This window comes from Fusarium flagelliforme, assembly GCF_020744385.1.
Source record: "Fusarium flagelliforme strain FIESC 12 MPI-CAGE-AA-0113 chromosome Unknown B0J16scaffold_8, whole genome shotgun sequence".
In the NCBI taxonomy this organism is placed as follows: Eukaryota; Fungi; Ascomycota; class Sordariomycetes; order Hypocreales; family Nectriaceae; genus Fusarium; species Fusarium flagelliforme.
In genome coordinates this window covers 1,346,576-1,371,516 of record NW_025763510.1, presented here as the reverse complement: position 1 = coordinate 1,371,516, position 24,941 = coordinate 1,346,576, and the positions used below count along the sequence as shown (strand labels likewise).

At 47.7% G+C, this 24,941-nt stretch overlaps 10 protein-coding genes across 10 annotated transcripts; 4 read left to right on the top strand and 6 right to left on the bottom strand.

The window, feature by feature from the left end:
• The first annotated feature begins 710 nt into the window (after positions 1-710).
• On the top strand, positions 711-3,484 carry B0J16DRAFT_350438 (uncharacterized protein). Its single transcript, XM_046129051.1, has 3 exons — positions 711-1,230; positions 1,413-1,888; positions 1,946-3,484. Exons 1-3 carry the CDS (start codon positions 1,158-1,160, stop codon positions 3,209-3,211), a joined length of 1,815 nt encoding a protein of 604 aa, XP_045977920.1. The 5' UTR covers positions 711-1,157; the 3' UTR covers positions 3,212-3,484.
• A 518-nt stretch (positions 3,485-4,002) lies between these two features.
• Positions 4,003-5,316, top strand: B0J16DRAFT_193309 (uncharacterized protein). Its single transcript, XM_046122833.1, has 2 exons — positions 4,003-4,946; positions 4,998-5,316. The coding sequence occupies exons 1-2, from the start codon at positions 4,331-4,333 to the stop codon at positions 5,213-5,215; spliced, it is 834 nt and encodes a 277-aa protein (XP_045977919.1). The 5' UTR covers positions 4,003-4,330; the 3' UTR covers positions 5,216-5,316.
• Positions 5,317-5,483: 167 nt separating this feature from the next.
• B0J16DRAFT_193306 (fungal chitosanase of glycosyl hydrolase group 75-domain-containing protein) lies at positions 5,484-6,835 on the bottom strand (the record flags this gene model as incomplete). The annotated part of the gene is made up of 4 exons (XM_046122832.1): positions 5,484-5,652; positions 5,704-6,054; positions 6,108-6,445; positions 6,496-6,835. Coding segments are annotated over 4 exons (1,071 nt in total), but the record flags the coding sequence as incomplete, so codon positions are not given.
• A 916-nt stretch (positions 6,836-7,751) lies between these two features.
• Positions 7,752-8,828, top strand: B0J16DRAFT_275732 (uncharacterized protein; the record flags this gene model as incomplete). The annotated part of the gene is made up of 2 exons (XM_046123716.1): positions 7,752-8,659; positions 8,711-8,828. The coding sequence occupies 2 exons, from the start codon at positions 7,752-7,754 to the stop codon at positions 8,826-8,828; spliced, it is 1,026 nt and encodes a 341-aa protein (XP_045977917.1).
• A 1,564-nt stretch (positions 8,829-10,392) lies between these two features.
• B0J16DRAFT_325069 (uncharacterized protein) lies at positions 10,393-10,857 on the bottom strand (the record flags this gene model as incomplete). Its single annotated transcript, XM_046125864.1, has 1 exon — positions 10,393-10,857. The coding sequence occupies one exon, from the start codon at positions 10,855-10,857 to the stop codon at positions 10,393-10,395; it is 465 nt and encodes a 154-aa protein (XP_045977916.1).
• Positions 10,858-12,258: 1,401 nt separating this feature from the next.
• B0J16DRAFT_193303 (uncharacterized protein) lies at positions 12,259-13,381 on the bottom strand. The gene is made up of 2 exons (XM_046122831.1): positions 13,060-13,381; positions 12,259-12,991 (listed from the first exon to the last, which is right to left on the bottom strand). Exons 1-2 carry the CDS (start codon positions 13,278-13,280, stop codon positions 12,523-12,525), a joined length of 690 nt encoding a protein of 229 aa, XP_045977915.1. The 5' UTR covers positions 13,281-13,381; the 3' UTR covers positions 12,259-12,522.
• A 1,181-nt stretch (positions 13,382-14,562) lies between these two features.
• B0J16DRAFT_350431 (uncharacterized protein) lies at positions 14,563-15,120 on the bottom strand. Its single transcript, XM_046129050.1, has 2 exons — positions 14,841-15,120; positions 14,563-14,787 (listed from the first exon to the last, which is right to left on the bottom strand). Exons 1-2 carry the CDS (start codon positions 14,953-14,955, stop codon positions 14,651-14,653), a joined length of 252 nt encoding a protein of 83 aa, XP_045977914.1. The 5' UTR covers positions 14,956-15,120; the 3' UTR covers positions 14,563-14,650.
• Positions 15,121-15,638: 518 nt separating this feature from the next.
• On the bottom strand, positions 15,639-17,207 carry B0J16DRAFT_193271 (uncharacterized protein). Its single transcript, XM_046122830.1, has 2 exons — positions 16,321-17,207; positions 15,639-16,269 (listed from the first exon to the last, which is right to left on the bottom strand). The coding sequence occupies exons 1-2, from the start codon at positions 17,015-17,017 to the stop codon at positions 15,938-15,940; spliced, it is 1,029 nt and encodes a 342-aa protein (XP_045977913.1). The 5' UTR covers positions 17,018-17,207; the 3' UTR covers positions 15,639-15,937.
• Positions 17,208-18,472: 1,265 nt separating this feature from the next.
• B0J16DRAFT_193246 (kinetochore complex Sim4 subunit Fta1-domain-containing protein) lies at positions 18,473-20,169 on the bottom strand. The gene has a single exon (XM_046122829.1). It carries the CDS (start codon positions 20,006-20,008, stop codon positions 18,779-18,781), a length of 1,230 nt encoding a protein of 409 aa, XP_045977912.1. The 5' UTR covers positions 20,009-20,169; the 3' UTR covers positions 18,473-18,778.
• Positions 20,170-21,368: 1,199 nt separating this feature from the next.
• B0J16DRAFT_276571 (uncharacterized protein) lies at positions 21,369-24,740 on the top strand (the record flags this gene model as incomplete). The annotated part of the gene is made up of 2 exons (XM_046123754.1): positions 21,369-21,738; positions 21,808-24,740. The coding sequence occupies 2 exons, from the start codon at positions 21,369-21,371 to the stop codon at positions 24,738-24,740; spliced, it is 3,303 nt and encodes a 1,100-aa protein (XP_045977911.1).
• Positions 24,741-24,941: the final 201 nt, after the last annotated feature.

Sequence of the window (24,941 nt, the reverse complement as noted above, 5' to 3'; positions counted from 1 at the left end):
CCGGGGTGTGGGCCTTACCCGTTCCTTCCTTGTCAGAACAATTGGACTACCGATAGATTCAGGAATATTGGCTGTAGACAAGTTTGGTGGTAATTAAATCTTCCTTGACTTTGTCTACAGTATCCACTCAAGAAATAACCTCATATTGGATCCATTCAGTTGTTTGGGCTGATGTCGAGTTGAAGAGTCCTCATCAGTCAACTTGATATGTGCAAACCTTACCTGTTGGGTACCTAGGTAGTTAATCTGAGAGATAGACACCCGTTGGCTCGTTAGGTACAGAATAACTGCTTTCACCACGACATAACCTTAGCTTAGTCGCACGAGACATGTGGGGGGTAGTACTTGGGAGGGACCCGGTTTGCGTGGGAGTGGAGGGGCTTGCGCAGCCTTGCAGACTGCAGAGCATTTAGGTAGGTTGGATCTTACCGTGCCTCAACACTGTACAGTACTCATTGACTGATTTATCCTCAATCCAATTCCTAGACCTGCAGCAATTCCAGGCCCTTGAACCCTCCAAAAGTACCCTTTCCAGCGGGTTGTGGTGGTCTCGGTACCTGCATCGAGCCTCCCCCTCCGCTGATAGGTACTGCAATGTGCCCTAGATCCCTGAAGATCCATCCCTGCCCCTCCATCCAAGTCGGGCAAGGCATCTATTGGAAAGACGGACTCAAATCATGGAAACTCAACACATGCCGCGCTACTGTACAGTACTGTATTCATCCATCCCTTGGCGGGCAGAAACTAATGGGAATATCTCACCGCCTTAATTTCTTATGGGCAGACCTGTCCCCAATGGTTGCGTGGCTTCAGCGGCTGCCCCTCCACCGGCCTTGCCATTGCCTTGTCTTCTCCCTCCCGTCCCTCCCCCAGAGACAGACAACCAGCGATAGTGCCCCCCTTTTTTATTAGCTTAGCTGCAACGTTGAATGAAGTCGGGTGGGAATATCTTTTCTAGCCTCCCTTGCATCTGTGCCTTGCCTTTGCTTCCCTTCCAACTCCTTTATAAATCTCTCCATTCCCTCCCACTCTCCCCGACCCTCACACTCGCTAGCATTTTACGTGTGTCGATTTGTGACCTCGTTTGCGATCATCTTTCTTCTACAGCTTGTCCTTTACCTTGTCTGTAATACCCTTTCATACTACTTCTAATCATCATGTCTTCAAACGGTACTCAGGAGGCACCCATTGAGGTCCGCCGCATCTGCTGTGTTGGTGCTGGTTATGTCGGTAAGTCGCATGGAACTCTCCTCGACAACCCCTCGCGGGGCAACAGTCGACTCGTTTGTCAAGTTCGTGAGAGTTGAGATAATGCGCTCAATATCATGATTGCGTGCTTATCCAGCCCCCGGGAACCATACACCGCTCTAGCAAGTGAATTGGGTTGAATTGGACTGACAAATTACCTGCAGGTGGCCCTACTGCCGCCGTCGTTGCTTTCCAGAACCCCAACATCCAGGTCACCGTCGTCGACCGAGACACCAACCGTATCCGACGTTGGAACTCCCGCCACCCTCCTATCTACGAGCCTGGTCTGCACGATATCATCCGAATCGCCCGTGATGGTGGCCGACCTTCCAAGGTCTCTAACGAGCCTACCACCGACAGCGAGGGTTCCTCCGCCGAAGAGGGCGAGATCACCATCAATGAGCGCAAGCCTAACCTGTTCTTCTCTACCGACGTCGCCAAGCACATCAGCGAGGCTGATATCGTTCTTGTTGCCGTCAACACTCCCACAAAGTACCGTGGTGTTGGTGCCGGCAGCGCTACTGATATGACCGCTTTCGAGGCCGTTACTGGCGTTGTTGCTCAGTACGCTCGTGAGGGTGCTATCATTGTTGAGAAGTCTACCGTTCCTTGCCGAACTGCTCAGCTCGTCGCTGATACTGTAAGTACACAATCACATAGCAAGATTGAGCAGATTAGATGCTAACTAGGTTTCTAGCTCAACATGCACCGCCCTGGCGTTCACTTCGAGATTCTCTCCAACCCCGAGTTCTTGGCTGCCGGTACCGCCGTCAACGATCTCCTCTACCCTGACCGTATCCTGATCGGCTCCGCTCCTACCCCCTCCGGTAAGCGAGCTGCCGAGGCTCTCGTCAAGGTTTACAACTCTTGGATTCCTCGCGAGCGTATCCTGACCACCAACGTCTGGTCTTCCGAGCTTGCCAAGCTCGTTGCCAACTCCATGCTGGCCCAGCGTATCTCCTCCATTAACTCCATCTCTGCTGTCTGTGAGCAGACTGGTGCTGATGTCGATGAGGTCGCCAAGGCTGTCGGTGTTGACCCCCGTATCGGTAACAAGTTCTTGATGGCCGGTATCGGTTTCGGTGGCAGCTGTTTCAAGAAGGATGTTCTTAACCTCGTCTACCTCGCCGAGACCATGGGTCTTCCTGAGGTCGCCGAGTACTGGCGCCAGGTTGTCAAGATGAACGAGTACGCCCGTGACCGTTTCTCCAACCGTGTCATCAAGTGCCTCAACAACACCCTTGTTGGCAAGAAGGTCACTATTCTTGGCTTTGCCTTCAAGAAGAACACCTCCGACACCCGTGAGGCTCCCGCTCTTGAGATGATCAAGACCCTCCTTGAGGAGCGTCCCCGCGAGATTGCCGTCTTTGACCCCTGCTGTAACCCTCTGGTTATCAAGGCTGAGATCAAGGAGCTCCTTGGTCCCCTTGCTGATGGCCACACCATCACCGTCCACGGCAACGCCTACGACGCCTGCGATAAGAGTACCGCTATCATCATCGCCACTGAGTTCGACGAGTTCCGAAACCAGCCTCCTCCCCCTCCCGCTCCTCAACCTGCTGTCCAGCCCAAGACCATCGGCCGCAAGCCCAACCCCAAGTCTGACCCCCGCCCCTTCCAGGAGGGTGGCAGCCCCAACGAGCTCCTCGCTCTCCACAAGCACCTTGTCCAGCGTCCCGACATCTCCTCCGAGGATCCTCTTGATCGCTTCAACACTGAGCCTAACTGTGAGGACGACTGCCCCGACTGCATCCAGGAGCGTGAGAGCAAGGATAGCGGCTTCGCTACTGGTATGGGAAGCTCAGAGGAGTACAAGCCCAAGGAGCGTGTTGACTGGGTCCGCATCTCCGAGAGCATGGCCAAGCCTCGCTGGGTGTTTGATGGACGTGGTGTCATCGACTCTCGAGAGATGGTCAAGCTGGGCGTCCGCGTCGAGAGTGTCGGTCGCCAGCACCAATTCTAGATGTCTTTTCTGGATTTGAGGCTCATTTTGCAACGGCCGACCTTTTAGATTTCTTCTGTGTATGAATGCGTCGACTGTTGGCTAAGATTATACCGTTTTTAATAAGCATGAAATGACATATGGACGTGGTTGATGAGACACGCCGAGGAAGATATATGCAATGGCTAGGGTGGGGGTGCAATTTACATTCACGGCGTGAATAGGTGAAGAGGTTCACCGGATATAGATTTAGATTTGGAGCCGTTGAAAATACAAGAGCAAAGTTTTCTGTTACAATATGCTCCTTGGCTTGGTGATGATATCATGCTTGTATATGTAGGTATGTCAAGATCTGATGATTGATTGATAACTATCTGATGGTGTTTCCGTCTAATCTGCGAAAGTAGCGAAAGCTTCTCTTTATCTATTCTTGTGCTAAGTTGTTTCATGACTAATCCTCCACCTTTCCTCGTGCCGCGTTGATCCTGAGACGACAAGTTCAATCACTCTGTTTCAGATCATGGACCAGCCGTCTCAGCTCTGAACGAGTATTGTAACAAGCCATGACCGGAATACCTCCCCGATTGACTTGTTTCTCGAGCCTAACTGTCATGTCCCCCTGCTAGAACGTTCTCGATTTTCTTGACCCTTGACTGAAATGCCTTGTCACAACGTCACATTGAACTCTTTCCACGCGACTTGACACAGGACACTACGCTCGTCCCAGAAACCTGTGGGAACCCGCGTTTCACCAACTCAGCTTAGGTCCTAAGTTAGGGGACTTTCAGTTACCGTGGCCATGGCTCACGGTCCCCCCAAGATGTTCTTGTACTCCGGTCTTCTTGCACATCGTTTGTCGTTCCTTCACTGCCTGTTGAACGGGTAGCACATTCGTCTCTTCTTATACACTCTTTTACCATAACTGTATCACTTTCCTTTCGTTTCTTATCCTATCCTTGTGCTTGCCACGAGGATATATTCTTTCGCTTATATCACCGCTTATTATCGAGTTGCAGGAAACGACTCGACTCGACTCGTCTCGTCCTGTCTTGCGAGGCCTACAGTCCGGGCCACCATTGTTGACCTGCGTTCCCATCTTGGAGGTCATTCTAAGCGCCCTTGAGGGTCATAGCCGTCGAGATGAGATTGCCGTGGGCCAGACAGGCCGCAATCTATGGCCTATTGTCTGTCGTCGCCGCGGACGTACTACCGGTGGATGACATCCCCTTGATGTGTGTGACCATCTGCGGCCCAATCGTCGAGTTGACATCAAAGTGTGATATCCATGGACAACGTATGTCGAAGCGACAGGTAGACTCGGAGTGGGTTCCTAAGCTGGCCGTGGAACCTCCTGCGTTGGACAAGAGGAGCTTCTCGATTATCAGAGCTGCGCCGACATCGTTTCCGCCCGAGCTCATGCCTGAAGAGAGTACCACTACGTCCATATCGACCTCGACTACGGAGGAGACTACAAGTGCTGTTGATGGAACATCGACGTTGCTTTCGACCAAGAAGCGTACCACGATGGCTTCAATGCTTATGGAAACAACAACAGCCACTCAAACTATCGTCTCAGCTACTAAACAGAGATCTCAAACAACGAGTGGTTCTTGGGGAGGAAGTGCTTTGCAGACACACGCCCCACCTGAGGGTGACCCGGAAAGAGAATGTGTCTGTCTGAACAAGAGCTTCGACGTAGCCAAAGTAGCAGCCCTGTGTCAAGACTGCATCGTCGTGGATGGACACAAGCAAAACAGTAAGTCAAAATCTCATTAAACAAAAATGTTGCAAAAACTAACTCTCTTAGACATGGACATCATCATGAAGGCATGTGGTTTTGATAAACGCACTTATACTCCCGAAAAAGACAGTGAGGTAGACAATGTCAGAGTCGAGGCGACGCGGCCGACTGGAATGGCCACGATGGAACATGCACCTGCCAGTGCTGGCTCTGGAGTAGAAGCTCTCAACATACCCTTGGTTGGTCTTTTAAGTTCTTTATTGGGCTTTGCCATGGCAATGTGAGCATATTAAGCCCGCATTGTGACAGTCAGATAGTTAGCGAGTAGATTATAGCGTTCGGGAAAGCATTCCATTTCCTTTCTTATCTATTACATATTTTGAACGATCGTCCCTCGTTGAGTGTCTACCTATTCAAACCGCAGATCATCTGTCGCGTAGGCGATCTTATCTACTGCATGAAATATCCCATGCCTTGTCGTAAGGCTCGCACGTTTGGGGCCCCGAGTACCTGAGCCAGGGTTCGCATGAAAGTACGTCGATCAATGCTATTATGCTATATGTCTATGGTCGCTTCATATAATATGCAGTCCAATGCCCAGAATTATTAACAAGAAGTACGTTGTGTCTATGCCTTTGATATGTCTTTTCCACCCGCTCCATCCCCGTGAACAAAACGCCTAGATCATCATAGCAGCCACTGTTGAAACGACAAGGCATCCCTTTCAGAGCGTTAGCAAAGTCTCTATCACTAGAAGGCAAAGCAGTCTTACCATTCCCCATGTTGACAAGCGAGACGCGCCACTATCGTCGTCTTTGCTGTCATCGCCGCTGTCTGTCCCGTTGCCATTTCCAGTATCGTTGATGCGCGCAACCAGCTTGTCTCCTACGCTGCTGAGACTCGACTCAAAGTCCTTGAAGTTGGTAGCGTTCCAGTCGGCACCTTCATCTCCTGGCACGGCATCGCTACCAGGGAACGCAATGTACAGAACATCGTCTTCGTCGTGACCATTGTTTCCGTTAATGGATTTGCCGTAACAGGCTGTTGCAAGTGAGATGGCGGCTTCTCCAACCATGGCTTCTTCGCCGTCATCGCCATTTTCGTCGCCCCAGATACCATAGAACTGTCAGAGTCAGCATCGAATCTCACCAATATTAAGCTTAGGCAAATGCTCACCATTTTCTCGCCGCATACGACTGCGATAATACTCAAGGGCTTAATGCCGTGCTTTTGCGCATCAAAGGTTGGCCAGTTCTTTTTGGTGCCTAGGTTTCCGAATACCACGTAAGGATGGATATTGGCATCAAGGTCCTTATGCTTCGTGCTGTATGATTGGAGGCTGTCTTGGAAAGAGGTAACAGACTGGGTATCGCCTGAGGAGCCACAGCGTCCATCATCCGCCGAACTTCCCTGGATACCATCGCAGTCGATGTCCATGTTGACGAGTTTTCCCTCGGTACCTTGAAGGTAAACGACATTGTAATCTTTTAAATGGTCACCACAGTAGACATAGGCTATGGTTTTAGTTAGTCGCAATAGGCAATGTAGAGATTGAAGTACTCACAACCGTCATCGCCATCAGCGCTGTGGAAGCCCTTGGCGAGAGCATTTTTACAGGAACCCTGTTTGATGATACTCTCCTTGAAGGCTTTGATGTTGTCAGGAACGTCGCGACAAGAAACCAGAGCAGCGACAGATGCGAATAGGAGAAATCGAAGGGAGCCCATGTTGATCGACACAACCGAGAAATAGCGAGCGTGGGGAGAGAGGGTCAGGAATAAAGTAGTAGAATAGTTTATCTTTATGTTTAAGTTAAAATGACGGGAGCATTGAATGTATGTATGTTTGGATTTTCCCAGTTCAAACTCACGCCATGATTCACAGCGCGTATTGGTTAGGTTGCCTCATGCAATTTAATTTACTCGCGACTCTGAAGGGCAAGCTGACGGTCAGGCTACCTCTTTAGAGGGTGATTCACTGAATTATGACAAGGTCCAGGGGTATCATTCCCTGCCAAGACGGGTTCGATCGGGTCTAGAACGGAGATTTTGACCAGCATCTTGGGCTTATTTATAGGTGAATATTTGTTCTCGATTTCAGGTACGGGTACGTTTGTATCGCCTATCTCAAAGGAGATGCATATTTGTGGCTCGATCTGACGGATCTGGACAATTAATCCGCCAAGCTAAGAAATGGACAATGCTATTGTATTGAGGTTCAGACAGTGACTTACCCTACGCCTCAATGTCAACATTACCAGTCATGGATAAAAGTCGACTATTCGTATCATTCACTGATGTAAGATGGTTAAATTGGCTGAATATACTTATTCATTTATTTCCGGCAAAGTCTCCATCAATTATGCTTAAATTTTAGGCTATCGAAGAAATATTTGCGTTAGTCCGACTGGCCAATTCGTCCGAGATGATTCGATATTCTGCGCAGCTAAGCAACAATCATCAGATGCAAATCAGATTGATAGAGCAGATGTCATTATGGTCGCTTAGGTAGAATTCATTCAATTATTAATCCCAAGGATTATTCTTATCAGCGACATCAACATCTATCTACTTAGCTGGCGAGAGTAATTAGCTTGCTTCGTCCGTCTCGGCCTCCGAACGGACGGACCAAACAGCCAACGCTAGGAACTACTCCAAGACACGAACTCAATGACATACTTATCCGCAATCCTTCAGCTTCAACTTGAGCTTGGTCCGTCATTTCGTCCGTATCTCGACCGGCGATGAAAGATATATAATAATGCAGGAGACGCACATAGAGATAGAAATATAGACCAATATACTTCATCAGACCATCACAATGTCCGCTCAACTCCAACACAATGCCACTTGGGAGGCCAGTCCCCTTGCATTCCTCTCTCGCCAATTCATTGAAGGCGTCCCCAAGATCCCCAAAAGCGTCAGCCTAGCAGGCCAAACAGCTCTCATCACAGGCTCAAACGTTGGTCTAGGCTTTGAGTGTGCCCGTCAACTCCTTGCTCTTAATCTCTCACACTTGATCATCGCTGTGCGAAACCAAACCAGAGGCGATGCAGCAGCAAGGAAACTCCGTGACGAGTTTCCCAACGCTAAGGTAGAAGTCTCACTGGTCGATATGGCTTCTTATAAGTCTATTCAGGACTTCGTTAAGCGGTGCGAGACATTGCCACGACTGGATATCGCCATCCTCAACGCTGGCTTGAGCAGACCCCAATTTGAGCGATCAGAAGAGTCCAAGCACGAGATGACTTCCCATATCAACTACCTTTCTACAGCTCTGCTAGCAATCCTCCTCATTCCCGTCCTCAAGACAAAGCGCGGAACTTCTGGCCCTGCACACTTGAGCATCGTCGGTTCAGACATGTCATACTGGGCAAAATGGACTGGAACTACCGATTCAATCTGGGACGTGATCGACGAACCTGCCAAATTTTCCAGCAATGGCGCCTACCAAATCTCCAAGCTCCTTCTCATCATGTTCGTCGACAAACTTTCCCAGCACGTCTCACCCGAAGAAGTCATCGTCAACTACCCCAACCCTGGTGCCTGTAGAGGAACAGAATTTGGGGCCGACGGTCACAGAGACATGATCGAGCAGATATGGATGGCTATTGCGAAGCCGCTTGTTGGAAGGACGGTTGCTACAGGTGCGCGATCGTATGTTCACGCTGCTGCTATCAAGGGCACCGAGAGTCACGGCAGTTTCGTTGGGGAAGGCAAGATCAAGCCGTAAGTACATCAAGTCGAGCTGCGACGAATAAATGCTAACCAAGACGGAAGGTTCCCAGTAATTATGTACCAGTCAGATGGAAGAGCGCTGCAGGAGACTGCCTGGAAGGATTTGATGAAGGAGTTGAGCTTTGCGAAGCCGATGGAGATTCTCAAGGCAAGCAACTGAGCAGCGCAGCACATGATTTCTTTAGACAAGGACGTGGTGGGCGTGGTAATAGTATTGTTTTATAGCAGGCAGACCTTTAATTGACTTTATGTCCTATCAAACATGCCCTTGTTCCTACGATCAGATATTCCATATTTATCTTTGTGCCGGGACAAAATCTCCAGCTGGTGGGATCAAAATCTTCTCGTCAGAAAATCTGACTTCCTTAGGAATTTTCTTCACCACCAGAGGCCTCTGCTCCCCAACATGTTCGGTATCGTATAACAGGCGCCTGTCGAGTCTCCAGTTTCCAATCGATTGTCGAAATCTGTTGGTTATCAAGTCGGTAAATCGAATGAGTGTCAGGAACAGAAACACAACCCAGATCAACAGCATTGTACATACTGTGATGGAAGACGGTTCTTGTGTTGTGTTTCTTTTGTGTCTGGGAGTCGTGCTAGTATCGTTAATAGATAAGACGAGTGTGTAAAAGAGTTTAGCTAACGTACGGGCAGCGGTCATGCATTGTGGTTATAGAAGGTAATCGATTTAGGTGAATTGACTTCAGTTTAGGGTGAAGGGTAACAGGCGACGGTGATATGGTTTAGGATCGAATGTGCTGTCCTTGTAGGTAAGGGTAGATACAAACTTAAAACCAAATAACCCTTCATGATCTCCTTCACGTGAACCATGATACACATTTCCTCTCGATACATCAGACGTCCCTATTAATCTAGAAGATTCGTTGAATAACTTTGCCTTCCCCTTCTCCTCAACAGATCATGAACCCCCTCAATAGATCTCATCACTCAAACTCTCACATCAAAGCCCCCTCAAACCATATATACCCCGATTTTGCACCTAAGAATCCGTGCTATTGTAAGAAGCAAAGGATTTATCAGGCTGGTTATCCTCATATTCCTTTTCGTTGTTTGTGATATTCGTTGCCGTGCCGGCGTCTTTGATTGCGGTGATGACTTCGTCATAAATGCTCTTCTCCATGCGCTTTTTGAAGTAGATGGAGATAATCACAACGGCAAGGATAGCCACGACGGAAACGATGATCAGAAGACAGGATAGGAGAGCGGTGGTGCCGTCTTGAAGAGGACTATGCGCCCAGTGCGGTGTTCCGTACATTGTGGTAGGTGATGGGGAGACAGTGAAGAGATGTTGTTTGAATGATGTTTGATCGTAGACAGGTGTATGCCAGCAGTATTTTGTGCGAGGCAAGATTATAGATGTTGTGCGGCAGAATTGAGATGTGTGAGTGGCTTTATAGGTCTGATGGACAGTGGACGATAACTCAATTCCTGGCTGAAACTGGACGTATCGGAGTAGACGCAGTAAACTTCGCACAGAATGTTAATAGAACGATTAATTATTTAATAGTTGGTTAGATGTTGACTTTCCTGGGAAATTGTATTGACGAGTTGCACAACGCAATGTAGTCAGAAACAAGCCCCCTGAACTCTACAGAAAAGTATCACGATATGCACCCTAAAGACAGTGTGTCCCATGGATGACGAAAGAATGGTCACATGAGGTATCCAGAGGCAAAAGTCGCCGTGTCATTATATAGTCTCTTCTACCAATATGAATCATGTTCCTTATCCTCTTCATCCTCCTCGTCGCTACAAATAGCAAAAGCCTCCTCAATTGATCTTCTAAGACCTGAAGATGAAGCAATAACAGGCTCTCTAATAAGCTGTTGCATCTCCTGAGACGAAGATGCCGTCCAAATCCCATCCTCTTCACTTTTTAGTGGTAAAACTCGCTGGATGTCGGGTTTTGAATCCTTTATGCGGAACCAGATGAGGGCCAGACCGCACCAAATAGCCACACTCCCTACGACCATGCCGATGAAGATCCTCTGGTCGATAGCGTCCGAGAAACCACCTCTCCAGTGATGGACCTTGGGAGGAGGAGGTGTGAACCAAGGGATAGGAGTCAGCACAGGATATTGGCGTGATTCGTTGGCGGATATGCGGTTGAAGGTAGGATGGAAAGCACCTCCTGCAATCCCATAGAAGAAGGCTTCCATAGGATTCATGACTTCGATCGCTATAGAGTATCTTCAGTAGCTAAAAGAATAAAATGTCGATCAAGTATTGAAGTGTCAGAGGTGTGGTGTTGTGGAGTTATCTTGGAGTGTCAGTATGGATCTGTTTGACCTTAATATTGGTCAACTTACTACGATGTCGCTGCCTTGATCACATTAGAAAATGGCGATATGGTAAAACTTCCGATGCTCTAAAGAGAGAATTTGTGTGAATTCATCAATGACATTTTGACTCTGTGCGTAGGTTCTGTTGATGCAGGATGCAAAAATGACAAAGTTTGTCAACATCAACCAAGGTTGGCCGGGTCCCCTGGGTTCTTCTAACTTTACAGTATAAGCTCAACCTTTTCTTCATGCTTCCAACATATTCGCTCTGGCAATCCTTCAAAGATCGGCTAGAGGAAGGAAGCCACGATCTTTTGACACAAATGATCATTTATTCTTCCTTTCTAGAGACTTGATCATTAGAAAGTTCAGTATTGAATCTCAGAACCCGTTCTGTTTACTATACATCCAACCTTTCCAATTACTCACTTTCCCCTTTGCCCCTCGACAATCAACTTTTATTCCACTTCTACTTCCACCTATAGCCCAAGATGACGAATCACGATCCAACACCTTCACCACGACGCCCTAGTCTCTTCAGCTCATATACTATCCGCCGAATCGAAGCACGGGAGTCCGGTCCGATTGATAAAAGCATATGCCGCCTTGAAACGATATGCGAACGTCACGAAAAAGAATCCTTACGTAGATCCTTTGCGCCCGCGCCCGAGTCGATGTCTCCAGACGAGCAGATGCACGATCTTACTCTGGACAATGACCGCCAAGAGGAAAAGATGGAGATTGATCAACAAGAGGACTTGATGCTACTCGATCAACAAGAGGCAGACAATAGCATGGAGGTTGACAACCTAGATCCCTCCAGTTCTGTCGCAGACCAGCCTTGGCTTTCTTTGACGCAGATCGATATCCATGAGGGAAATCTCGCTGATGAACATAAGAGCGCGAGCCAAGACGCCATGGATACGTCTCCAGATCAGCATTGGCAGCAATGATTTGGAGCAAAGTCTGAACCAACACGAGCAGCTTTTCGACAAGTGGAAGTTAAGAGAGACAAAACAAAAGTGCTCCTCCCCATGGATATTCATTAGGGCGCATCTCTGGGAGTCTTGCTATTGAATAACAAACCAGCATTTCTTTTGGGCAACCGATGGTCGAGAGTACGATAATATCTTGTTATTCTCTATGATCAAAGGTTGCTAGATTACGTTACTATGTAAAATGTATAAATGTTAGCGTTTCTGGGGTCTAGTTCTTGGGTTATTATTATTTGATGTACCTACCTATACTTAATTAATTGAGTCGAGTTTGCCAGTCAACCACATCCAACGCTATATAGGAACGTCATTAATATCGTGATTTAATAAGTAAATAATGATACAATAAAGGGAAAGAACTTGACTTGATGTGCCTGCATCGTTCCTCTGACTCAACTCGACTCGACTCCAAATTCCATGTCTCAAAGAGCCGCCCCCAAATTGCTCCGCCAAAATCCACAATAATTACTCCATTTAAAGTCGAGTTCCAAGTCAGTTCCTCTCCCAAAAAGACAACAACCTGACTCCGTTTGATCCTCAAGTTGCTGCCCAAATATTATGTAATCATCTTCAATATCGCATCAGTATCAACGATGCGATCCCTATAGCCTTCGCAGGCCAACTTAACAAAAGCCCTTGCCATCTGCGCAACCTCAACGCCATTACTCGATCTTCCCCCTACGAGCCTCCTCTTCTTGGGCGCGGCATCGGAGGAGGAAGTGAGAATGGCGCTGGGTCTCAAGATCCAAGCGCTAAACGTTTCAGGGCTGGCGTCTGCAATTTCGCATAGACCCTTTTCGGCCTCGGTCTTTGGCTTTCGCGGGTCCCCGAGCGAGAGCAGTGAAGAGGCTGATGATTTTGACTTGTTGCTGGCAAAGACAAAGTTGAACTTCTGACCTGCTGGAGTTTTGGGTGCGATGCGCTCGCTCATGACTTTGGCTGCGTATAGCGGTAGTTGAACGTTGATGTGGTGAAGTGAAGCTTTATCGATGTGCGAGGAATGATCTGAACGAGCTCCAATGACCCTGTTTCATGTCAGCCTCTCTCTCTCTCTCTCTCATCCATCTAAGAGATTGAACTGAGGAATACATACCATAAACATGCTGAAGAACCCTCAATTCGCCGTAAAAGATCATCGGAATATCGTGAAAAATCCTGAACCATAATAACATCCGCCTTTGGGTGACTTTCAATATCCATCGAGACAGCCTTTCGAGTAAGAATAACGACTTTTGTGATGCGAACATCAACAAGACATTGCTTGACGACTTCGTTGCCGACCAATCCGGTCGCCCCAGTTACAACAACCTTCATTTCGAGACCTGAGAAGTACTGAAAGATATACAATCAAGAAATGAAGCGCTTCCAAGTATATAAAGAAAGAAAAAAGAATAAATAGTGACAATGGTTTATCCCGTAGGTAGCCTGAGCCTGGCCTGCCTCCCTCAAAGATAATCCTGGTCTTGCGGGCCGCTTTCGCCTTGCTAACGGCTGAAAAAAATTAAAAGGGCCGGAGTCAAAATATACAGAGAGACATAAATTGGTAATACACGGTAATTAAACAAGGAAAAATACTGTGGCGAGAGTCACTCGTCAACTGCTTTTTCTGCATGTAAATTCGTCTTGATTTCGTCTCCTCGTCTTGGCCTACATGGTATAAGAAAGCCAAGCTTCTTGTACTTGACCGCTTTGAGGGCCTCGACTTGACTGCCGGTAGCCCGATCTGATTGTATAGTAATTTATCTACTCCATAATATATCCGAATCATGGCATGGATTTGCACGGGTCGTCGAATGGGGAAATTCTTTCTAGTAATGGCTCGACTCCGATACAAATTGTTATCTGGATCGACAGCTTCGTCAAGATCATCCGGTTATGAACCGGGAATAATCTGCAGAGCCTGTCACTGGCTTTTCTCTCCAAGACCCAGTTTCAATTTAATGACATGACATGACACTACACTTTCCATTCTATTGGTTCAACCGTAGAGAGACTTTATTGCCGAGGAGATGCTTCAACTGCAAGGCAGAGGAAGAGACAGAGACAGAGAAAAGAAGGTCTACAGTACCCTCAGATCTTCCGTCAGTTGATGCACAAAACTCATAATAATTTCATCTTAAACTGCCCTATCGCCAGAACTCGTTAGACCTCTTCTCTTTTCCCAATCTTCTGTGCCGATCATCCGTCTTTGCCGACATGCTATGCCCAATACTGCAACCACACGTTTCATTGCTCAATGAAACGCGAATCGCGAATGCAGAGAGTGTTTGCGAAATGTCACTTTGTTGAGCCTAAATTCATGGAAAGAGGAGGAGAGATGCCTAGCGTGTGTTTGCAGTAGCTGAGGCTGTCATGGCGCGCGTGATGAATGAACATTGTAAACAAACGAGTTGATGCGTGTGACTGAGGATTGATGGTATGGACTGGAAAGGAAGAAGAAGTCATATCAGCGACTGCCGTATGGACATTTGAACCCTGGCTCACTCAAACGCGGGACTCCGCTACATCGCATGAGCTTCGGATCCGAAGCCGGAGCCGGAGACTATAACAAGCTATGTCATCAGCCATGGTTCATCAACAACACAATAAGTAACAGTCACAAGACAAGTAACAGGCTCAAGAATTAATTTGACAAATATTATTACTGCATGGATATCATAAGATTAACAGGTAGTCGAAATTATTTAAGCAGCTCGGCTGCCCTCGAGGTTTTCAGCAGCGCTCTTGCTTCGGGGGTCGCTCTCCTGGCCGTAGTGGCTGGCGTCACCTCCGAGAGCCTCGATCTCCTTCTTGCTGTTCTCCTTGCTAGCCTCGCTTGTGTCTAGGGGTTTCTGTCAGTGACGGTAGGTATAATCTGGGGTAGAGGGGACATACTGGGGTTGGACAGGTTCGCCTTGTGGCCCTGGATCTTGTGGGAGATCTCCTCCTTTCCAGAGCGAAGCTCCTGCATGTCATTTGACAAGACGGATCGGTTACCAGCAGAGTCCATTATTGCGGGTTTTGGGGATAAAAATGTAGGTGGTTTAGGTGTTGTAAGATAGTTATGATAGTCTTTGAGTTGCTTTCAAAAATTGGTTCTGATCAACACTCTCCAACAGAAGACATTCCTTCTTTATACCCATAATGAAGCATTACCATCAAACCATGACGTTTGTCCCTCCCACCTTCCAGACGGGTTATGTCATGTTCCATGGAAACAAGGCCATTTCCATGTTCCTGAAGTCTGGGCAATCGTCAAGGGTGTCCAGCGCTTGGTTCTGTGTGGTTGGATCTCCGCCAGTATGGAGCTCGGAATGACATAGCTAGGTACTACCTAGGTCATGCATAATTCTGGGGTGCTGACAGTAATAACCCAGTCATGTTGCTCCTTGTAACGAGCCAAAGCTGACTGCATTATTTATGAACCCCCAGCTTTTGGTTCGGACTTTTACCATCTCGATCAATCTCATCGGCCTTCTCATGTTACACACTGCCTGCTTTGTGAAGCCTCAAGGTCTACCTGAAACGCCATTCCAAGATGCCATCTTCTTTCGTGTTACTCTGTGCAACATTCTTTTCGTCATAATCCTGCACATTTCTTTTTTCTGTGGCAAGGTACTACTATCTTAGTTTGTGACACAAACAACCAAGCAGGTCAAGTTGGCAATGACGATTGTTAGTTAATGGTAAGAAGGACCTTGGGGCGGTACTGTAAACAAGTTTCGGTTTCTTCTTCAATAGGGTAAGTAAAGCTCAAATATTCCCTTTCAATCGCAATAAATTATCCAGCTAAATATGTAGATAGGTATAGAAAAACAATCCAAGAACAAATACGCTCATGAATGAATGTCGCAACGTAGAGCCATCTATGATCGTTGCAGCCCGACCAACACCTTCAAATGAACAAACTTTATACACCAATATTTTGAAACCATGTATTAGTTCCCTGATCCGGATTTGGATCTTTCTTCAAACAAATCATCGCCTTCGTCTCATTTCGTTATGTTCAAGCCCTGTGGCTGCTGGCTCGCGTTGTGATCGGTACCACCGTCCATCTCTGAACGAACCACTGCAGTTCCATCCATCTCCTGAACAGGAACCATGTGTGGTTGTTGATACTGCTGCTGGTACGGTTGCTGGTATGGCTGTTGATATTGTTGCTGGTAAGGGGGCACACCGGGGCTGTGTCCGTTGTCTGAGAATTGGCCGTAAGACTGGGGTCGCTCAGTCTGAGAGAACTGAGGCGAGTACTTCTGGAACTGGTCAGGCGAGGACATGCCGCTTTGACGAGGATCCACCAGGCCGGGTGATCCGCTGTATGTTTCTAGAATCGGTGAGTACTTGAACAAGCAATGCGTTTTTGGGACTTTCTTACGTTGGTAACCACTCATGGGAGACTGAGCAGGGAATGTGCCCTGGTGAATAGGGCCACTCATGGGTGATTGAGGGTACTCGCTCATCGTTGGGCCAGGAGAAGACACGCCGGGGGCTGTTTGAGGAGCCTGTTCATACTTCTTCTTCTGTCGGGGCTTCCACCAGAACAACCAAGCCAAAAGTCCCAACACCAACAGTCCTCCTACCGCAGCGCCCACAGCAATACCAGCGGTAGCTCCTGTGCTCAACCCGCTATCGTCGTTCGACTCAGCTGTAGAAGTGCTAGATGCCGTCGCGGATGTAGAAGAGGCGGTTGAACTCGAAGCAGCTCTGGGTTGAAGAAAGTCGAGTCGGTTTTTCTCGATCGACGACAGCTTGGTGGGCACCAGCCTGTCCCTTGGACAACCCGACCCACAAGCATTTTGACTGCAGCATCCAAAGAAAGGCGGATTGGTGCCGGCACATGTGTAGTAGTTGTCGGTGCCTTGAGAGTTGTCACAGTCTTGTGCAGGAAGCGATTCGTAATTATCAGGCTCGAAAGTTGTGGCGCGCAAATCACCATCCGGACAGGTGCCGTTATTCTTGCCGCAAGGGTCGTTGAGACAACAGCCTACGAATGGAGTATCGTCATCTTCGCAGATGTAGAATTTTCCTCCATCGGTACAAGCCAAACCCCAATGGCTGCGAGCTTCAGACATTTCGAGACAGTGTTGACGAATTAAGGATGCGATGAACTAAGGATGCTTCTCAACAGACTCGAGTCTATATGCAATGCAATGCAGAAAAGAAAAGAGGAAGAGGAAGATGAAGTAAGAAAACTAAAACAAAACTAAACAGTCTTGAGAGAGTCGACAAGCACGGGGCATTCTCTTTTTTTCTTTGATCGAGTGGACATGGACATGGACATGAACAGCCTTAAGCAGAGTCCCGCATAACAACCCAATACATAATCGAACATGGATGGCATTGGACGGATTGCGGATCAACTCGACTGTCCTGCGCCTTCTTGGACCCCCAGCTGGGGGATATTACCTCAAAACCACCGTCGTAGCCGCAGCTTTAGTGTTGAGGCTTTGTCCTACCCCTGCGTGCTTACATGTACTAAACTGTTTCTGTGATAATCGAATCCTTCTCGTGTCCATTCTTTGCTGACAGGTAACGCCCAAATAAAATTAGTTCGCATGGGACCTGGTCGTTGCGGTCTGAAGAGAAGAGAAAGAGGAAATGCCCCTTTGTATTGCGCCTTGAAATTGAAAAGAAAGAGGTTCGTTTCAGCCACCAAAACGCCTTCAGGAACTCGGTTCACGGTGTTGGTTCCACACAGACCGGGGATGACAAAAGTCATACAAGTCAAGTCAGTCTCTAGCCCCCAAAAGGTCGACTCTCGCCTGTAAGCTTAAAGAAAAACAACGTGGATAAAGTGCCAAGGTCCCCCCAAAAAGTCAATTGTGGAGGCTCAAGTAAAATTGGTGATGTGGCAGAGGCTGACACTTCTTTCTGGTCATGGTATATTTGGGCGGTGATCGTGTGCGGCCCATCTGCTTAACCTCTTGGCGTAAGCTTTATTTACATGTTTATCCCGAGCCTTATATGTGGGACAGGGATCATTTGTGTCGAAGCCCCGTCTAGTCCATCAGCTGGTCTTGGTAATCAATCCTACACCACGTATCCATCCATAGCACAGCCCTACGATGGTCCGATGTTCTAATTTGGCCGAAATCTTGGCAATCTATTTCTGCGCCAGGTTTCAAATCCCATATCGACAAGCCTCTTCTCGAATAGAGCATCCAACATTTGTGTTTTTGACTCTCAACTCTCGAGGCTGTTTGCTCTGCAGACCGCAGCATCTTTGAATGGAGCCGCTAGCTCATTTGTGACCAGCATACCACATTCGACTAAATTGGAAGGATTGCTGACAGCAGAAGCTCGAGACCGAGATTACGCATGGATCAGTCCCACAGCCCTTTGTGGGGGCTAGAAAAGAGCAGACCACAGAGTAACAAGGTTACGTTCGATAACTTCAACGGTGCTGCGGATTGAGATGCTGTGCGAGACCCACGGCATGAATATTGAGGTCTGACAGCCAACTCCAGCTCAAGTTGAAGGGCACTTCCCTCTTCTCAGCATTGCGTTCTGCGATCATGATTTTTTGGGGTAGAGCTGCCTCGTTTTGCTTGTCATGAGCATAACCATACCTCCTTCTCCACAGGTTCGCGTCCTTAACAGAGAATACGGTGGGGAAATGGTGATGGAGACAGATTGAGGCCCTGATATTTGTTCTTCGCTAATCTGTCTCGCGATTCTTCAAAGCTTTCTGGGTTGATAGCCACGCCGATCCCCCTGACTGCGTTTTGCTTTCGAACAAAGAACGGGTTCCCGGTGCACAAGCCAATACCGTAAAGGCAGGGCCAAGTATCGGTTGGTCAAACACCCAACAACTTGATGCTTTTCAGGCAGCTTCAACCATCGAATTGTGCCAAAAATATCTGCGGCAGCTGCTCACCTCTAACTCTTTGTCCCAGTTGCGCCACGAATGACCAAGCGGCACGGGACAGGTTAGGATTGATCTCGCCAGACATCAAAATTTTGACTCGACCTTGGCTGAGAACAAATCCAGAGCAAGATATCTGGGTAACATGCACACTTGGGTGGAAGAGATTGAGTGCAAGGTGGTGATGTAGATAGCTAGCCAACGCTTCGGTAAAAGGCGATGTCTCGGGATTATCTTTTTCTCGCCAAGCCCATCCATCATCCCCATTACTTCCAGCAAGTCTGCGACGTTCACGGGCATCTCCATTCCAGACGGGCGCCATGGGGGCCTGCTTCTTTTCACCAGCTCGCACGAAGCGCCGAAGATCTTGAGCGGCGATTGTGATGTCGATTGAACGAAGACCTGGAGTATCGGTCTTGTCATCTTGAGGTTGATCTCCGATGCGAGTTGTTGGACTGTCGTTGGTCGGTAGAGGCGCGTTGAACGCAAGTGTCACAGTCAGATCAGCGCCCTGACTTTCGAGGCCATTGCTCGCAACCCAACTCTCCCAAACGCCAAGAATCGTCTTTGTTCCCAACGTGATTCGACTAACGCGACAATCGAAAGAGGCAGCTAGCCAGTCAGCCACGACGGCCTTTAGTTGTTGAGGCATACGCATCAGCAACAGCGGCAGACGAAGGAATTTGCTCTGATCATTCTCTGGACCTTTTTCTGAGGAGTCGGACAACCCGGGCAAAAGAATCGCAGCATAGGCAGCATTTTCGTGCTCTATGCTGATCCACAGCCCTTGCTTCTGATCGTCTGGAAGGTCGCTCTGGTCACCGTGTGGGATTCCAAGATCTTCTTCAAAGACTTCCTCGCCTAAAAGGGAGCTCGCACGAAACCACTCAATTCGTACTCCTTTTAGGGATCCGACCTGTCCTACAGCTGTGTCTGTAGCTTCTAGTCTGAGCTGAATGCCACGAACCACATCACCAACAAGGGTGTCGCGGAGACGGCTGGCGATAATCTGAAGCCGTTGCTTGGTGAGTCTTGTTTTGCCAACATGTAAAGGCGAAACACGATGGGTTGAGAACGTCGTGTTAAAAAAGGGAGGCAGTGAATCCTCGTTGGTGTTGTCAGACGTGGTATTGAGTGATTGCGCTGGTGATTGTTGAGCTTCGGCAGCACCCGGGCCCTGCGCACTTAGGCGGGCCATTTTAGATGTTGATTATTCTGATGGCAACCGTCCGACTTAAAATACGTAAGTAGCGTATCTAATGTTGGCGTCGCGTATTAGAAAGGTCCTCCCTCGCACGATCGTGATTGATTGCTTATGGAGGTAGCGCGTCTCTATTAACGCGTCTGCACGTGACGAGATAGACGCAAAATCGAATGAGCAACCATAATATCTGGAAGATACCTTAGTTGGTAAATAAAGTATAATCGGAAGATCTGGCAGAAGTGGTCGATGTTACAGAGTAGATACGATCTGGTAGTCATTGGCAGGCACAGTCACAAGGTGATTTTCTGGACTCATGGATGATGACTAAGCTTCTCAAGGCGACGAAGAATCTAGAGATTGCATCCGGGACTTCTCAGGCGTGTAAGAAGAAGCTCGTGAAATCAATATTTTCTCCTCAACTTCGTATTGATTCTCACTATGAATCCTGTATTATGTCTCGGAGAGTCATTTTACTGTTTACCTACGTCAACGGACCACACATGACAGACAAGCCATCACGTCTTTGTTCACTTGCCATTCAGTTCCATGACTAGGATTCTAACTACGAGCCACCTGCCTTCTCCAGTACCCGAATAATCCCAAGTAGCGATTGTTACTGTAGAGATCACTACGGCTCTGCGAAAGGCGTGCGGCCCAATGCCGGAAGCAGAAAGGTTATAGAACAAGCCTTGAGTCCTTTCACTCACAATCGGGCGATGGCACTAATTCAAGGTCCTCCCTTCATACATGATCATGGATCCTCATTCTAGAACAAAGAGTACCTATTCGAGACGAGCCCGACGTTTTCCACTTCAATGGTTGACCACCCACACTATGTCAGGAGACAAAGAACTGAAAGCCGATGTATAGAACCTTGTTAGATGATTTGACCATGAAAAGAGAGTGTGAATCCGAGACAGGACGGGAATTGACATTCGAAACTATTATTGGTATCGGGTAGACCATTAGACTGGAGCTCCAAGTCTTTGTCCCTTTCTTAGCCCACAGTGATTAAAGGTAACGTAACAATAGACACTTCAAATATATATCATGAAGATCGGCCTTCGCTTTCATACCATCTCAGAAATTCTAGCATACTTTTTTTTCTTCAATCTTGCTCTATTTGTCACTTAGAGACTCCTATACTCTATTCACTGACGCTTGTATTCCGGTTCCTGGTACAATGTATCCCACACAGAATACAATGGCCACCACTCTATATAACAATGCCCATACGCTAAGGCTTGGTAAACATCAGGATTACTTCTTTATGTCACATGTAGGAATAACGGCACTTAAGGAAGCCAGCGAAAAGGATCAACAGCTCGCGGACGAAAATGGTGGTGTCACTCCTATGCCAAGCAACCGCCGTATATGTGCTTTTCATGGTATAGGACGAGATGCCCCATGGCCACCCTTCGACCCCGGCAGGTGTCGAAAAGAATTCGAATATGAGATAATACGCCATAGTAAAATTGTCGGGCAACGCTGGAAAAAATTGAACCAACTAGTACTGGGAAGTGAGAAAGTGATCCAGGACACTATCGTCAGACTTGCACAAGGAGATATCAAAGCCAAGGATGGGAAGGTCGTCAGCGTCGAAGACTACCTGAAGTTCAGTTGGCAGGCAACCAGAGATACATACAACAAAGATCAGGCGACAGATCCTGGTAATTTGACAACCGGATTCAGGCTCGACCCTAAAGGCAGCATTACAGCAAACCGTTCCACCAATCTTGACATGTTTGCATTGGTCTTTCTCACAACCCAGACATTGAAAGAATCCATCAAAGACAAAACAAAGGTTAAACCGTTTGATCGTTATTACCCGCTTTATCGAAATGGAGCGAACTATATGGATGATAGAAAAACCTTGGAAGAGGATCTGACAGATGAAGAAAAGTTTCAGAATCTTCGCAAACCAGGCTCAATCAAGGACGGCAAGACTCAGTTCAACATCAACATTGAAGGATTTCTCGAAAAGCACAGAGCCAGCTTTCTGGTTCCACATATAAACTTGCTGGACCTGACCAACACGGTTAACCTACTTCTGTTTATCCACCATCGAGCTCGATTTCTCCCTCGAGAGTTTTCCTATGTAGATCGCGATGCCATGTACATGGGAGAGCGTACACGGATCTTACTGGGCGCCAACGATCCGACATGCAGAGTCGTCTTCAAAGACTTCATCAATAATGACGAATCTGGATTTCCGGTGAAGCCTCTGTTTCATTATACTCACAAGGAATGGGATACAGAACGCCTTGGGGACCTAGGAATCCATAGATGGAAGACTCTGACATTTACCGGCTCGGCAGCATGGCTTACGCTGCAATCACAAGCTATCACATACACATTTCTGAGCAATTTCTGCCAACACATGCTTGATCTGGCAAAGGAGAAGCCGGTCTACGACCCCCTCCATAGTCTTACTTTTCAGCAAATCCTAGATATCGAGAATGAAGCAGCACAAAAGATCGAGGAGGTTAGAGGAGACAAGCATGGCGAGAATTTGGATGAAATACAAGCTCTGCGACAATACGAGCCGACCACGGAGGGCTTCGATTACGACAGGTACCACAAATTGCTTGCCGAACAAAGAGATGAGGCAGAGCAGCGCATCTGGTTTCTATTTAACGACCCGGACTACTTCGCCAGGAAGATTATTGAAGAAAAAGAGCACCACTGGGACAATCTGCGTGTTGGATATGATGAAGCCAATCCAGGCTCTTATATCCGTCGCTACTATAACGATATGAAGAAGCGCCATGACATGTATCTCGACTGTATGAGAAATGTTGTTCGAAGGGCTCTCTTTGATTTCTTCATCTGGCATGCGATTTTAAATGCTCTCGCTCAGCTTGAAGAGGACAAGGAGAAGTACCATCGCTTTGAAAGGAATCATATCGAATACGTCAGGGGCGGCAAATCATTTTGTGCTCTGAACGCTGAATTCTGGCAAGGTAAAGATGCAGAGAGATATATAACAGACTACAAAAGCGTTCAGCGAGTGGTTCGAATGGCTGCCTCTTATATTATTTTTGAATTTCGCAAGAAAGCAATTCATGCAGCCTCACCACACATGCGCGATGTTTATTGCATCCCCGACGCGAATAAGAAGCCAGCCGACCTATTATCCCCTGGGTACTACAATAAACCAGACATTGAGCTCAACTTTCGGCATCAGGTATTACCTGATGAACGGAGGCAGGTACCTCGCATGGTGCTTGAGCTTATTGAGAACTTCATTTCGAAGCCAACATCGGCCATGTTTGTCGGTGTGCGGAACGTAACAGCCCGAATACAGAGACATTTCGACGAGTGTCAAGATGACGAACAGACAAGATCAAAGTTTTCTGACCTGCTTCGAGACAATATCAAAGGGTTGCATATACTCTCGGAGCTTGCAGATTACATGGATCAACATATGTATGTTGGTAGTTTTGAGCACCACACATTCACGACGTCCCACGAAGACATAACCGGCGGCAAATCTTGGGAGGTGTTTGAACATCTCGACACCTATGACATTCTCTCCTTAGACGGCTGTACATTTGGCAGGGAACATGTCCCGCCAAAGCGACAGGAACGTATCTTCAAGTTTCTCGACGAGATACAAGGCCTCGGAACTCGTGATGAGAATTCTTATGGCGCTGCAAGAGGCGATATCAGGCGCTTTGGCTCATCACTACTGAAAGGCCTCATCTACCCTTTCGGGAGAAAAGACAGCAACCTCAAATATAAGTACAATCACAAGTCTTCGTTCGAGGTCAAGCCAGAGACTCTAGACCGTCTGTCGCAACATATGGGAATTGGCGAAAATCAGTGGCCTTTTCAGGATAGCGAGAAGCCATGGAATGCCCTGGAAGATGACTCTCAAGACGTAAAAAAGCACTACCAGGGTATCTGGAAAGAACTCAAGGAAGAGATGAAGCAGCTGAGCAAGAAGAACGAGAAAAGTCTGAAGAAGCCATGGAATAAGAATGGCAAAAATGGATCGAACATGTTCGACTTTGTGACTGATGAGGTCGAACTGGCTCGAGCTATGATGGAAACCTCGAAACGCCAGATGGAGAACGGCGTTAGGAAGAGGAGGGCTAAAAAGAAGACGCTTGAAAGGAGGCGCCAGGAGCAAGACCAGGCCAGGCGTCGAGATCTGGAGGCCCAAGATGCAGAGATGCGAGATGCTCCGAGTCAAGACACCACCCCAACTACATTCTTCTCGAGCGAGTTCAAAGATGAAACTGCTGAGGAGCCGACCCAGGAGATGGATATCGACCCAGTGGTTAAACCCGAAATTGAACCAGAGCCGGAGTCAGAGCCAGAGCCAGAGCCAGAGCCAGACCAGCCAGCAGTCTCGCTGCCACCTCCGGTGGCTCAAACGCGCCCCAAGATCCCACTCAACAATAACTGCTGGCAAGTATGGGACGCAATCTTTCCAGCGAATCTCGCCGATGCACCGAAGATCACATTCGCCCAGCTTATCAATGCTCTTAAGAAGATCGGTTTCGAGTTGAAGTTCGCTAGGGGGTCACATAATCACTATGGCTATGTAGATGGAGCTGAGCCTTTCGAAGGTGTTACTGGATTCCTGTTTGTTAAACCGCATGGAGATGGAGGAGAGCACAAAAAAGCCTCAGATGGTATGGTGCAAGTATGGAGGCATTACATAGAAGTACGAAAGTTGACCCTCGAGAAGTTGGAAGAAAGGTACAGTAGACGTTGAAAAATGATGGGTTGGATATTATGGTACCGGTTTTGGCGTTATAGGATGGAAGGCGTCTGGGAAGAGTGACTTGTTAGACATGTTTTGTAATTAGAGACTACAGATACGTCAGTAACTGTTGATTGTTTGAGTTTATATCCTTCTGTTTCTTGGGTGTGAGCATCGGACATGACCGTGTTATAAGAGACCTCATAAAGGAGT

Excerpts from the sequence above, each read along its gene's own strand:
- B0J16DRAFT_193271 (XM_046122830.1), bottom strand. The coding sequence starts at position 17,017 with ATGTCTGAAGCTCGCAGCCATTGGGGTTTGGCTTGTACCGATGGAGGA. Across the intron at positions 16,270-16,320 it reads TCCCATGAGTGGTTACCAAC|AAACATACAGCGGATCACCC; the intron begins GTAAGAAAGTCC and ends CACCGATTCTAG.
- B0J16DRAFT_350438 (XM_046129051.1), top strand. The coding sequence starts at position 1,158 with ATGTCTTCAAACGGTACTCAGGAGGCACCCATTGAGGTCCGCCGCATC. Across the intron at positions 1,231-1,412 it reads TGTTGGTGCTGGTTATGTCG|GTGGCCCTACTGCCGCCGTC; the intron begins GTAAGTCGCATG and ends AATTACCTGCAG. Across the intron at positions 1,889-1,945 it reads CTCAGCTCGTCGCTGATACT|CTCAACATGCACCGCCCTGG; the intron begins GTAAGTACACAA and ends CTAGGTTTCTAG.
- B0J16DRAFT_193303 (XM_046122831.1), bottom strand. The coding sequence starts at position 13,280 with ATGAAGGTTGTTGTAACTGGGGCGACCGGATTGGTCGGCAACGAAGTC. Across the intron at positions 12,992-13,059 it reads GGTTCTTCAGCATGTTTATG|GGTCATTGGAGCTCGTTCAG; the intron begins GTATGTATTCCT and ends GACATGAAACAG.
- B0J16DRAFT_193246 (XM_046122829.1), bottom strand. The coding sequence starts at position 20,008 with ATGGCCCGCCTAAGTGCGCAGGGCCCGGGTGCTGCCGAAGCTCAACAA.
- B0J16DRAFT_193309 (XM_046122833.1), top strand. The coding sequence starts at position 4,331 with ATGAGATTGCCGTGGGCCAGACAGGCCGCAATCTATGGCCTATTGTCT. Across the intron at positions 4,947-4,997 it reads GGATGGACACAAGCAAAACA|ACATGGACATCATCATGAAG; the intron begins GTAAGTCAAAAT and ends TAACTCTCTTAG.
- B0J16DRAFT_350431 (XM_046129050.1), bottom strand. The coding sequence starts at position 14,955 with ATGGACTCTGCTGGTAACCGATCCGTCTTGTCAAATGACATGCAGGAG. Across the intron at positions 14,788-14,840 it reads GGCGAACCTGTCCAACCCCA|ACACAAGCGAGGCTAGCAAG; the intron begins GTATGTCCCCTC and ends AGAAACCCCTAG.